Source organism: Strix uralensis, chromosome 1, assembly GCF_047716275.1.
Source record: "Strix uralensis isolate ZFMK-TIS-50842 chromosome 1, bStrUra1, whole genome shotgun sequence".
NCBI lineage: Eukaryota > Metazoa > Chordata > Aves > Strigiformes > Strigidae > Strix > Strix uralensis.
The window spans coordinates 159926400-159940760 of NC_133972.1; the positions used below are offsets into that span (position 1 = coordinate 159926400).

A 14361-nucleotide genomic window follows, 5' to 3' on the forward strand; every position below is an offset into this window, starting at 1 on the left:
TTTGTTTCCTTAGGTGGGTGGCACATATGTGCAGAGAGACAGACAGAGGAAGCAGGACAGCTGGGGACAGCAGAATGCGAAAGGGCAGAAAGCAGCTCTTCCCTTGCCTTGGATGCTCTGCTCAGCACAGATTTCCTGTAAGAAGAAAATTTATCCCAGCAATTACCTGGTTTCTGTTTTCCTTTGGGCTTTCCTTTTTTGAAGATTGTTTGTTTAAGTCTTATTTTGCAGTTTGGGTTAATATTAAACGTCAAACATAATTTGATTCTGCAGGCATTGCATTGTGTGATTACTAAGTCCCATTGGCTAGTCAGACACTGTTTCTCAGTGTGTCCTATGTACTAATAAATCACTTCTGGTAATAGACAGCAAGGTGCTCTATCTAATGTAAAAAATGGTAATTGTGGTCAAATGTTCCATTCTTCAGGGAAAAGGAAAAAAAATATCCTTCTATATGATTTCACTCAGCAGCAGAAAATAAAAAGCCAAGGTATAATTAGCTTAACATAACCATCTTTATATTAAATTCATAGAGAAGAAAATCAAACATGAAAAATAACTAGCAGGCTCCCATTCTGGTCTCCTCATTGAATTAATGTCACCAGTACAGCATTGGATAAAGTAAGATATAAAAGGCTACTGTCTGGATGAGCTTTGTGTTTGGGGAGTAGTTCGTTTTTAGGGGCAGAAATTTCTTTATGTAAGCGTTACCTATTTAAGAAATTGGTATTTATTAGGACAATATTGTCTCAAGAGATGTCTAGTTTTTACAGTATGGATTCAGCCAATTTACCGAAAAACTAAGGCGTTAAAGAAAATACCTCAGAACAGTTCTAAGAACATCTGAGTCTCTTCATCATTACTTGTACAACTCATACTCAGAGAGATTATCACACCAAGGAGCATTTTTTTTGGTAATAAATAAAAAGGCATTGTAAAAGACCTCCATAAATAGAAGATGCTAACACTGCAACATAAGGGATTAATTTAAACCAGGATTATTTAAAATGCTGAACATAATCGCAGTTCAAATTAACAAAAAGGAACCCTTGGTTTAAATCAGCTCTATTCTTGTTTTGCATTTTTAATTTGTGTTTTCCTTTGGTGGACAGAACCATACATAGAACTGGACTTCAAAAAGATCATCTAGTCTACCCCTCCACTTGAGGCAAAGAAGTATCCTCACAGATGACTCTTACCTATTCCTCACACCTCTCCTCTACTCATATTCCCCCAAATACTCCACTCTAATATGCTTACACTAGGTTTCTAATACCCAAACTAAACCTCCTTAGGTGCAAACTCAACTAATTACTTTCCCTCTTACCTTTGGTAGGTAGAGGGCAAGGGTAAACACCACTATGATTTTATATTACAAATCCTTTAATATACCTCAAAGATTGTGCTTCTTTCCAACTTTGTCCTTGCATCCTGGACCTAAATCTTCCAATATTTCCTCATTGGTCTTTTCTAAACGTCTGCTCGCTCCTACAGCACTCTTCCTGGCTTTCCCCAGTTTGTCTATATTGTTTCATGGTGTGAAGCCTGCTCTGGACACTATCCCAGCAGAGCGATAAAGCCAACAGAAAAGAGTTAAGGTTATCCTATGGCTTACATGCAAGACTCCCACTTACAGTAAAGTCTGGTCTCTTCCCCATTTTCTCCCCCAGCTGTACCACAACACTGACTCATGTTCAGCTTGTGATATCCCAACACCACATGCTCTTTCACAGTACTGTCAATTACTCAGATATCCCTCGTCTGCATACATACACTTGTTTTCCCTTCCTCACTGCAGGCCTTCTTACTTACATTTGCTGAATTCCCATCTTACTCATTTTAACCATTTCTGCATTTTATCAAGATCACTTCAGACTCCAAAGCCTACTGGAGCTTGCAGTCCCTCTCACACTGCCTTCTCCAGTCCATTGTCCAAGACACTAATGAAAACCATGAGCAGCATGTGACCTGGGGCAGAATCTAAAAAGCACTGCACTTCAGGTTCCCTCCCCATCTGCCAAACAGGCAGTAACTATTCCTTGAACACAGTACTTCAACCAGGCCTTCACCCACCTCACAGTAATTTCATCTGGATGATGTTTTCCCTGTTTACTTGTAAGAAGATTACATGGCTTTCTGTGACACTGCCAAAAGCCTTACTAAAGACCTACTACTTCTATCTCCTATACCTCTTACTCCATTCAGAAAGAAAATTAGAGAGGTTTGACACTTTTTTTTTTCTTAACAAATCCACACTGGCTGTTTTTCTATCAGCTTATTATCCTCTAGGTGTTTACAAATTGATTAATAATTTTCTGGAGCATTTTACCATGTATTAAAGTTAAGCTGACAGGCTTCCTCATTTTAGTGTTTAAGTTTGCCCTTCCTCATCCTTCACAAGTTCTTAAAGATAAAAGCTAAAGTTCAGGGATGGTCTCATCTGACTCCCAGGTACTCAGGGGTCAGTTTCAGGAGACCCCTATGACTTGACTGCATCCAGCTTCCCTCCATGTATTTCACCACTGTGCCCCATTCCAGCTTGTGCTCTTCTCCCTCTGTTTAAGTTAACTGTTCCAAACACTCAGTCACGATTAACCTGTTTGGGAAAACTGAATCCAAGGCTGGTGTTCATCCTCCACTTTGTGACCAGCTTTCCCTTCCTTGTCCACAAAATAACAGAACCCTAATTTCCTTCATCTTTCCCTTATTTCTATAGCCTTGAAAAACCTGAATTTTAATACCCCATACAGTTGCAACTCATTAAACTACGCGTTTGTGCTACTTTTAAAATTTTTCCCTTAGCTATGAATTCTCTTGTTCCCACTAGTTGTAGCATTCATGATTTTCAAGTAATTGCAGAGGGCCTGAAGTACCTGTGATATTTTGTGTCTTCCTCCTTCAATGGAGCAGTCTGCTGCCATGTTTGTAGTATCTTGCCTTCCAAAATACTGTCAGTTCCCTGAACTTTCTTTTCCCTCTCTTCCCAGCCCTTACCTATCTATTCCAAAGTTCAAAGAAACTAGCTCTTTTAAAGTCTTTTGACATTATTCAACTTTTACCCATTCCTTCTGCTCCTTCAGATCAGAAACTCTTTTGTGATCATTTTCACTCACAGAATCCTTCTGTCTTCAAATTCTCAACCACTTCCTCCTGATTACTCAGAATAAAGCATAAAGTAAATTCCTTCACTAATTTCCTTTGCCCTCAGAAATAAAAGTAACCCTCTCTAGATTTTAACTCTTATTAGATAGACTAGACATGATTCACTTGACCAAGGGTAGGCATCTATTCAGCTTTTCACACCAGAGAAGAGATCAGGATCTCCCAGAGTGAGATTCAGTTTGCACCATAGTAGATGCCTAAAGCAAATCACATAAAACATCTCTAATGGTTCCTACTTCTCCTGGAGTGACCCACAAATGGAAGTTCTGGCAATTAGCTCACACACTGGCATCTATCAATCACAGAACCGTGCAGGATGAAAGGCACCTCTGGAGGTCTCTAGTGCAGAGAGACCTGCTCAGAGAAGAAAAAGTGTTAGAGCAGGTTGCCCTGGGTCACATCCAGTTGAGTTTGGAATACCTGCAAGGATGGAGATCCACACCATCTCTGGGCCCATTCCACTTTTTTCTCCCTTTTTTCTCCCCCTTATATTTAGTTAGAATTTTCTGTATTACAGCTCGTGCCCATTGCCTCTCATTCTGGCCCCATGCACATCTGAGAAGAAACTGGTTCGGTCTTTTCTGCACCCTCCCAACAGGCAGTTGCAGACAGCAGTAAGACCACGCAAACCTTGTCTTCAGGCTGAACAAACCCAGCCCTCACCCTCTTTTCCTACATCATGTGCTCCAGCCCCTGACCACCTTGGTGACCTATCCATTGACTCACTCCAGTTTGTCAATGTCTTTCTCATACTGAGCACAAAACTGCACAGACTGCTCAAGATGTCATCTCAGTAGTGCCAAACAGAAGGGAATGATCAGTTCCCTTGACCTGCTGGCTACACTGCTGCTTGTACAGCCCAGCATGTTGTTGTCCTCCTTTGCAGCAAGGGCACACTGCTTGTTCATATTTAAATTGTTGTTTATCAAGATCCCAAGGTATTTTTCAGCAAAGTGCTCCCCAGTCAGACAGCCCCCAGCCTGTACTGGTACAGGGGGTTATTCCATCACAGATGCAGGACTGTGTTTAACTTCCTAAGGTCTCTGTCAGCCCACTTCTCCAGTCTGTCCAGCACATCAAGCACTGTCCTCAATTTGGTATCATCTCACAGATTTGCTGAGGGTGCAGCCTGTCTCATCATGGTCACTAACAAACGTATTTGGACAGTGTTGACCCCTGTATCAATCCCTTAGGGATGTCACCAGGTTCTCCATCCACTTCTTGTCTCCTTATCCATTCCATATATCAGCAATTTGGCGACAAGGACACTGTGGGAGACCACGTGAAAGGTGTTTGTAAAATCCAGGTATACAACATGCACTGCTCCTCCCTTGTCCACACAGCCAGTTCTCTCACCACAGAAGGCAATCAGGATGTTTCGCCCTTAGTAAACCCATGTTGGCTCCTCCCAGCTACCTCCTTGTCCTTTGTGTGCCTGGACCTCTAAACCAGAAAAGATTACTTGCTCCTCTGTGTCCTCCATACAACTACTTTCTGTTAATAGTTCTTGATAGTTAAAATGCTCCTTACTCATTGGACCTTTCCTATCAATACTTCTGTTAACTATTCAAAAATACCAAAACTACTTGTCAAAAGCTTGCGGGCAGTTGACTCCAGATGTAAGACTGAACTTGTCAGCTCGTTGACATAAATTTGAATATATCATGTATCAATAAATATGACATTTCTTTTTCAGTTAACACAATCTACAGATTTATTTACACAATTGGCACTTTTATACACAATTCTCGATTTTCATTCCTTATGTTCTCATTATATTTGGGCACGAGTAATGATAAATTATGCTAGGTAGGTTTTTTGGGGGGGGATTCATGTTAAGTTCTAGTTATAAAATAGGTCTTAGTATGTAAAAGTGAAATGCAGCAAAAATGTTGAAGAACAGTATTTTCCAAATAAGTCACATAATCAAGGCAAAAATAAGCTTATCATTATACTTTTAAAGTAATCAGTCTCATTAAGCAAGGAAGCATTACCTTGGTGAACTGAATGTCAGTTCTGGTTGCCATATTTCTCAAGATCGCAGAACTGGCAGATCTTATCCTCTACCGCACAGATTTTGTTTACAGATTAAAAGAGGAAAACAAGCTTTTCAGCTTTTTTTTCTCCAAAATGGTTTCTTACTTCTGAATGAACTAGTCACTGAATTGAAATAGCTGAACAAACATGAAAGAGATATTATCTCTGCACCTGCAGAAGTAAAAAAAGTTAGCTCTTCAACAACAGGTGTTTAACCAGTGACTTTCACCAATGCATTTCAGCAGCATGTACTCACTGCTATACATTTGAAAAATATGAATTTAAATAATTACAAGAACCTGTAAGATCTAACTTTACTCTGCTGTCTGAAGTCCAAATAAATCCAATGTACTTTTCTTTAAAAAAGTAAATATGTGGCGCAGTTTTAATTTAAAATCACATTAAATATTTCATACCCACTTTGCACTGCACGGTTTGCAACTGTTGGAAATACTGCAGTATGTTAACACAATTTCTAGTTCTTTGATTTTTTTGAAGAGGAAGGAAGAAAAAACCACGACAGATACCTTGCTGTGAAAAAAGATGCAGAAGCACATGCTGCTTCATCCCCCATAGAATCCAAGTGTCTGCTGGGGGGAAGAAACAGGAATGGGGTAGATGTGAATAAAATCAGCTTTTGATATTCAGAACTGTGTTGCAATAACTTTTGAGCAAACATGTTGCTGGCTTCAAAAAGCTTTTATTTCATGCTTTTGCAATTGTAACACAGGTTTTAAAAATTCAAGCTATTCAAGCTGTAACATGGACAATAAAGAGATGGTTCTAAATAGGAACTAGAGATGCTAAACCCCACACAACTGGGCATGGATGAATTTTATTTTCTGTTTGGCACATCTGTCAAGCACCTAGATCTGATGTGCTGATAAAACAAGACAGCTTAAGGCAATAAACATGTCAGATCCATCTGTTCTTCAGGACTTTGAGAAGAAAAGGAATTGCTCCCTGAGGTATTCTGTACACTTGAGACCATTCTGGAGAGGTTTCCCTATGCAGCTGACAGCAATTCAGCTCTATCAGCCTAAGCCAGCGGGTTTCCGACCTTGTTCCCTGTCTTCCACCTGGGCACGTTGTGTACCCTTGGCTTCCACTCCCTTCTCTTCAGTCTGAGAATCGGTGGCTGGACAGGGATGCTATGATGTTGGAAAGGCTTTGGCAAAGTCAGGAAACAAAGCACAGAAAGCAAGAGTGAAGCCCATATTGACTCCACCTAATCCAGGATCCTGGCTCTCAGCAGCTGCAGGCACCCCACTCTGCATCTCAGACCCGGTTCACACCCACTATCTCCTCCACTTTCTTAGAGCTACACCACTCCCTCTCATACTGCTCCCCTGCTACATCCAGAACTCCCACTGTGAATACCTCAATAAGGGCAGCCTTAATATCCCTCAAAACACAAGTCAGTCATCTAAGTGACTGAAGGCAATCCTGAACAGTACTGCTCCTACAGTATTTGTCACTCATTTGCCCAGCTCTCCAAAGCGTGGCTGCAGCCAATGTTGAACTACACCACTAGCAGCTACCAAAGAGCCACCCACTCACTGCATGGCTCCAAATACAGACCACACCAATTGGAGCAGAACAAGCACAGAACAGTTGACAGGGCTGAGGTGTTCATGACAGAAATCATCTTCCAGCTGTGTTTTAACAAAAACCACATTTGAGCCACCTGCAGCCCACATTCAAGTAGTTTGGCAGCCATTCAAGGGATGTGCTGTTTTCTCAAAGGAAGGTAGAATTAAGGGTTTTTTTACAGGATATATACAACATACTGATATTGGGCTGACTATAGATCTTTAACTCAAGTAACACCCATTCATTCCTTGCTTTTGACTGGCAGGAGAAAAGAGGGAAGGAGGTCCCCAGCCTAAATGAACACAGGAGATCCAGTTAATAAGCACAAAGTTCAGCTGCCTTCTGGAGTGAGCAGCACTCCAGTTTGGCCATATGAAAGCAGGAAACAAGTATGCAAAAGCTCCTTTGTACCATGTACTGCTCACATATCCTTATTATCCAACCCACCTGAAAAGCAAACAGCCAAGAAGACGAAGCTCACTGGAAAAGATCCTGCTTTGCTCAGCTCTTCCAGATTAGTCCCAATTTTGAGAGGTCCTTAACCTTGTTTCAATTTCCCCCTAAATATTTAAAGCTAACGTAGATCTGCCAGTGTCAAATCCAGGCTGTAACAGTTCTATTGAGAATCACTTGCTCTAGCTCGAAACCACGCTGATTCTAATGAAGCAAGAAGGTCAAACATCTTATCCTCTGATACACAGGACTCCACATGCAGTACACACAAGAAAGTAAGACATAAATATTATGAGAGGGGATGGAAAGGGACCATAGAACTGGAGGGTGCCCTTTCCAGAAACTGCAGCCTCTGCCATGCAGTGCCAGATGGAGCTGGTCTGCAGATCACAGGTGTGCATGTGTGGATGTGGCACTCGGATGGGCAGGTGAGTATGTATAAATCAACTTTGCCCTTCAGCTTATCATGCAGCACATACGCAAATAAACAGAGTGCAATGTGGGTCACAGAATGGATAGGGGCTCTGATGAAGCCCTGCAGAAAAAGGGGATGGAGTTGAGGGGCAAATCGTAGAAGACTCACAAGGCATGAGATGGGACAACGGTGGACCAGACACATACTGTCTCATTCTGCTAAGCACCAGAGGCGAAGGATTAAGCATATCGCCCACTATAGTTCAAGAAAGTAACGTATATTATCAGTTACTTAAAAAGGCTGGCAAAAATTGTGAAGGAACAAAACAAGCAATCAGAGCTGAGGGTCTGATTACTGAAACCCAGAAATATCCTTTTGGAAAGCTGGTCTTATTTGCTGCAAATCAGTTTCAGCAGCCAATTTGAAGCTAGCATACCAGCATGCTGTTATATGTAAGTTAATAAGCACTTACTATTGATGGTTTCTGCAGTGGCTGTTTAATTTTTAATCATATCCTTAATTTACTGTTTACGTTTTTATCCAATTAGAGTGTGTGCATGTGTGTGCATCTGTGTGACAGAGAGAACACGGAAAACTGTGTTTATTCAGAAGTACAATGCCTTGCTTTCTAAATGAGGAGATAACGTGTGTCTCCTGCTTGAAATTTTTTCACACAGCCCTCTTATTTTTCAGAATGCCATCTCAGGCTGCTGTGTTATGTTGCACCATTCTGCTGTTAGAAATGGGCACCACTGACCTCTCTGTGCAATGCTGTACCTGGAATTTGGAATTGAATGTCATTAAAATAGCCAGTGCTAAGAAACAGGCAGTTTTACTGGCACTTTCCTGAACAAAAATCCCAGCATTCCTTTTCATCTGTAGATCAGACATTTAGCTAACACCCTGGGACACCCTCATCCTCCTCATCCCCATTTCAACCTTTCATTAGATTCCTATAGTCATAAAAACTGGATGCACTGAAGGGATGGAAGATGGATCATTTATTTTTAAGCACTGACAATCTTTCATACCGATAGACAATAAAGTTCTCAATTACAGAGGGAGAGTAAATAAACCAAAGGATAGAGCTTCGAAAAGAGCTGGTTGATGATGGAAGGATAGAGATTAGAACATCTCAGAGTCCAAGAGATGAGCTAATCACAAATAAAATAATATTAGATTCCTATTACTACCCAACATGCTGGTTGGTGTAATGCCAGTGATTAAAAAAACCAATCAAAAAAGGAAAGCCAGAAATACGCTCAGCGGAGGCATAATGTGGTTGATATGTATCCTGGCAGAACTCTCAGGAGGTGATCTGACACCCAACGCAACTCCCTGTGCCTGTGCCCTCCACGTTCAGACTGCCTCCAGTCACAGGCTCAGCTGTACAGCGAATTAGGACAGGCAGTAACAGGACTGCACGCTCCTCAGACAGAGACTGCTCTCACTCCCAGCAGGCAGCGGCTGAAGGGAAAAGGCAAGACCCTTTGTTTCCCCCACATAGCATCTACTTCAAGAGAGATGATAGCAGATACCTGAAGAGTTCCACAGCGAAGATTTAAATGGAGGTGTCTGACCAGGAATCACAGCCTCCTCCTGCCATGTTCGTGGCTCAGCACCTGGATACTCACACCCCACTGCAGCTGTACTCCCTGCATCCTTGAGAGCTAAGCTGAAAAACCCAGACTGGCATCTACTTTAATTTACTCTCAGAAAGAAAAAAAAAGAAGATGCAATTCTATCCCTCTGCAAATATAACACCTCCAATTTCACCTCTTTTTCTCTATAGCACAAGAAAGGTAAAGATAGGAAATCAATATGTTCATAGAAAAATTAAACACCTAAAAGTTCCCATAGCAGGAAGAAATTAAAGGGCTACGGCTATAGATGTCTTAATAGCGGCAGAACAGGTTGGATTACTGTGCTGAGGTAAAAGACTAACAAACAGAGAGGAATAAATTGCTTTTCAAGTAAATGCTACAGGTTGCAGCACCCTTTTTCAGAAGCCCATCGCAGTCTGTAGCCAAAGCTCCGGGCAGTCACACGCCTTCATGCAGGAACCATTCCTAAAAACACCCACCCCGGGGAATGTTGCTGCTGTGTGTGCACAGCCCTGCACTCCAGGAACTGGACTCCTGTGTTTAAAACAAAAGCCATATGCATCAGCCAGGCAGCCTAAAAAGGCAGCTTCAGTTCTTGTTTTCTTCTTTGCCCTCGGGAGCGGGAACTTGCAGCAAGGAAGGAGGAGACTGTGTAATAAAAGGGAGACAGGAAGGTCTCCAGTAGGCTCTGGTCCTAAAGATAGCAATGAAACTAGCACGAAGGGAAGGAGGAAACCACCCTCCCACATAAGAGGAAACCCCAAAATAAAACCTTTTGGCAGATGGTAAAAGGCTTTAGCATTCAATAAAACGAACGAGCTCATGAGAATGCAAGAGAGCTTTAAAGGAGACACAGAAAGCCCAAACAAAAGGCATATAAAGAAGCTTGGTTTTTTAGTTGCTCTTCTGTGTTATTATTTCAAGTCATTTTTGGATAGGTTTTACCAGCTTTTCTATTTAATTGAAACTACGAAGTTCATGGTTTTCAAGAGACTTACACCTTCATTGCCTGTACTAATAAATTATATGAAAGAGAAGAAGTTTTCAGTAAGTTTTATGAATTATGAAGCAAAAGTTCAGTTCCCAATGAACATTTCATCTGGGGCTCTCAGCCTGGTCCTGGCCTTCCTGTGTAAGACTGGACCCAGCTCCACAGAGGCAACAAAAGCCACAATCATATAATAATACTAATAATAATGGTTTAATATTTGTATCAGGCTCAACAACATCCAGATGAAAGGAAGAACTCAGAGGACTAGGATCTGTCTAACTGTAGTTATTAGAAGCACTCATGTCTGAGAAAAATTGCCAAAGCACAGGTAAACTATAACCTTATCCCAAGACAATATATAAAATGAGTCCTTGTCTGCTTCAGACTAAAGGACCATTTAAATATAAGAACAAGTAAGAACACAATGCCAAAACCCCTTAACCCAGAACTTGTAACTCATTAATTTTACCCTTTTTGGTTGGTGCTTTAATTCTACTACCATGAGCAGTAGTTAGCTCAGTTAAAAAAATGTTCATAGAAAGTAATAGAATATGAAAGACGATGTTATCAATTGTACAAAAAAAAAAAAGGCAATTTAAGGCCATAGTATAACCAGATTTTGCTAAGAGGTACAGATAAAGACAAAATTAATATACTAAGGCAGTAGAACGTTGGTGTCAAATTAAAAGTGGGTAATGTCACTTGTTATATGCTTCATGCTGAGAAGCAAAAAATGGGAAAAGCTACTGCCTACTTTTCCTCTATTTAATTTTAGCTATCCCAAAGTAGATGGCCAGTCCTCCAGCTGCAGAGGCAGGAACCTCCAGAGGGCAATGCATTGCACCTATCATGGGCATCTGTTTTAGAAGGGCACAGATTATCTCTGGAGGTGGCTGTTGCTCTTCATTGATTATTTGAGGAATGTGAACAGTGAGTTCAATCAGACAGCTAACTTTTAGTTGGCTAATGTAAGAAGCAACAAAGACACTTCAAACTACTTAAGCTAAAAGACAGTATACTTGTTTTTATCTTTGATTATGACATTTTAGTAAAGAACATGAATAAAAAGAGTAAGATAAAAGCAAGTTTTGTGGCTTTCATTTTCAACAGTGATTATGAAATTACAAATAACATAGGCAGTACACATCACCAAAAGAGATTTTGAGACCAAGTGAAAACTAGGCTTTATGTAAGCCTAGTTTTAAAGAGAAAAAAATATCAAAGTTGTATTTTTGATGCAATAAAATCAGCAAGGGATCATATTTTTCAATTTTAGATAGACCTATGTTGGGTTAGAGAACAGAACACTTATGTTTCTGTATTTGTGGTTTTAATTAAGCTACTAAAAAGGTTTATGGATTTGATTCAAAGGTCAGAAAAGTCATTGGTACCCTTCATTGATTTGAATGGGCTTTATAGTCTCATGCTGTAGAGGAAAAATGGGGTTGATCCTGTTCTCATTTTAACTAGTTTCACGTTTCGCTGAAATCAATGGAGTATGACTCCTTCATTTGCCCTCACAGAACCAGGAGCAAAGTTGAGGTCTCAGATTTTCAAAGGGAGATAATTGGAATAAAACCAACCTGTAGCTGGTGGTAGACATAAATTGACATTCTTAGTAGAGTAGCCACTCTTGCTATTTGCTCACTGTGCTAGAATTGATACAGAATGTGTGCATGAAGAGTACGGATCAAGTTTTAAGTCAGCTAAAGACTTTCCCAAAGACTCTAGCTAAATTAATTATAAGCAGCAGAAACTTAAAGAAGACACTAGCTTTAGGTGCTCCTGATTCCTAGAGTCATCCATGAGAAAAAGATTCCTCTCTTCTGGTCCCAGAATCTGTTTACATTCCTCACCTAAATAGCATGGGTTCTCATCATCTGGATCACGAGAAAACACTGAATAAAGCAGTAAAACATATATTCTCATACAAGAATTACTATATGATCAGCTAAGCTATGTAGAAGTACAGTAAAATTCCCACAGTGACATTCCCATTACTAGAGGGAACCAAAGAGCTCTCAAGAATAGCAGTAACAGTATAATAAAAGAAAACATGAATTGCTGACAAAGCAACGGTCACACAACAGCTGATATTTAAGAAGGGAGAAAGAAAATTCATCAACAAACAATTCTAGCAAGCAAATATCAGTAAACAATAATAATTCACTCGGGGAAGAGCTTATTAGGATTAGAAGAAAATGAAACACTATTTTCACAATGATAACTGAAAAAAGCTCTACACCTAAAGGAAACATTTTTAAAAAAAGACAAAAAAGCTCATAGATGTCTCATTTTATGAAGATACATCCCAGCAAAAAGACATTCGTTACCTTGATGGGCTGTAAGGGCTGGCTGCTTTTCTATGACCCTCAAAAAACCATGCTCCAGGTTTAAGTAGAGATCTACAAAAGTCAACAACATCAGTGGTTAGTTTCACAGTCAACAGCTGTAACAAAATGGATGGCAGCTGCACTGCTGGGCAATTTTGAGTCTAGAGAAGAACACATTCAGAAACTACCCAGGTGACAACTGATTTGTCAGTGGAGCTTCAGAGGTAGGACTATCCCTCCCTTCCCCTTTTCTGTCCCTTTTCTCTGAAATATAGTTTGTTTGCTTCAAAGTTTTTAAAGTTTAGACCAAGAATTGTAACTGCTGTGACACCATGGGAGTGATCAGCATAGAGAATTTTCAAAGGTCTATCTGCATCCTTAATTGCCTGACACTTTTAAAAGCTGGTCCATTGTCTAAGACAATGCTGATTGCTCCTTCTGGCATCCAAGATTTTTTAAATACAGCTGGACCATCTTGGCACCTTATGACAGAAAATCACAAGGAGTGGCTGAAAAGCATTTCACACAGCTACACTCTCTGGAATAAGCTAAAGAAATTCCTCACCAGACAACTATAGTCTAATCAGCCCTTTAAACACCCAGGCTAAAGGAAAATCAACAAAAGAAAACTAGAGCAGGAGGTATTTTACAAGGAGTCACATGGAAAAGATGAGGGGTAATAGGTACAAGTTACTCCTGGGGAGATTCTGATTGGACACAAGAGGAAGAGTTTTCACAATGAGAATAATCAGCTATTGGAATAATCTCCCCAGGGAAGTGGTGGATTCCCCAACATTGGAGACTTTTAAGATTCAGCTGGACAGGGTGCCGGGCCACCTTGTCTAGATCGTGCTTTTGCCAAGAAAGGTTGGACCAGATGATTCTTGAGGTCCCTTCCAACCTGGTGTTCTATGATTCTATGATATTAATCTCTTGGCTCAACTTTATCAAGAATCCTCAGTTACTCAGGAGTTCTTAAAGGAATGAAAGGCAAGAAGAAATAGAGTAAGAAAGAAGACTTTCCTCTTTATTTCTCAAGAAGACTGGAATGACATAACACTTTAAAGAAAGAAGGAAATGTGATTACCATTACTTCTCCATCTCTACCTCTGATATATGCCACAGAGGAAAGAGAAGAAAAAACATACAGCTTAGAAGACTTTGGAGAATAATTTTTAATAACAGAAGCTCTGCATTACTGCTCCCTGAACAAAGGCATAATCAGTAAGAACCTCCTCTTCTTGCTGTGCAAGACCTTTTTTTCTTTCAGGCCTTTCTCTCAAAACCCAGCTCCTGAAAGTTCTACACAATGGTGCTCTCTCAACACAAAAACCACAGAACTGGACTTCAGAGTCTGCCAGCTGACACTACCAACAGTAAGCCTCCCAACTGGTCTCAGTAAGGAATGAAAGAAGTTGACAAAATTACTTGTTTCAAGCCTCAGGTGTTGGAGTTGCTTCAACTCCATCACACATCATCAAATGTCACCTGATGGGTATCCCAGATGCAGTGACTGGGAAGATCTGAATCCTATTTCTAGTGGAGAGGACTCAAAACTCTAAGACCATGTCAATGTATATACCTTCAGATTGCACTCAAGCTTGAAGGGGAACCTTGACATGCCTTTTTGTTCACATAAAAAAGTCTCTAACTTGCTTATCCCTACAGTTCCGGAGGATGAGAGCTCCAGCTTTCTTGTATAGTTGAATGAGTATGCCAAGTCACAGTCCTGACAATTTATACCAGGCTGCCTGGATATAAAATGATGCACGC

At 40.5% G+C, this 14361-nt stretch overlaps 1 protein-coding gene across 2 annotated transcripts in view; it reads right to left on the minus strand.

The window, feature by feature from the left end:
- The window catches only part of SAMD12 (sterile alpha motif domain containing 12), a 176813-nt gene that overhangs the window by 67174 nt on the left and 95278 nt on the right, over positions 1 to 14361 (minus strand). Inside the window, exon 5 of one of the 2 annotated variants that reach the window (XM_074886921.1) lies at positions 12589 to 12660. The exons of the other annotated variant lie outside the window; for it this stretch is intronic. Within the exon in view, the coding sequence (XP_074743022.1) occupies positions 12589 to 12660 (72 nt within the window). The remainder of the gene's footprint in view (positions 1 to 12588; positions 12661 to 14361) is intronic. 2 annotated transcript variants of the gene reach the window in all.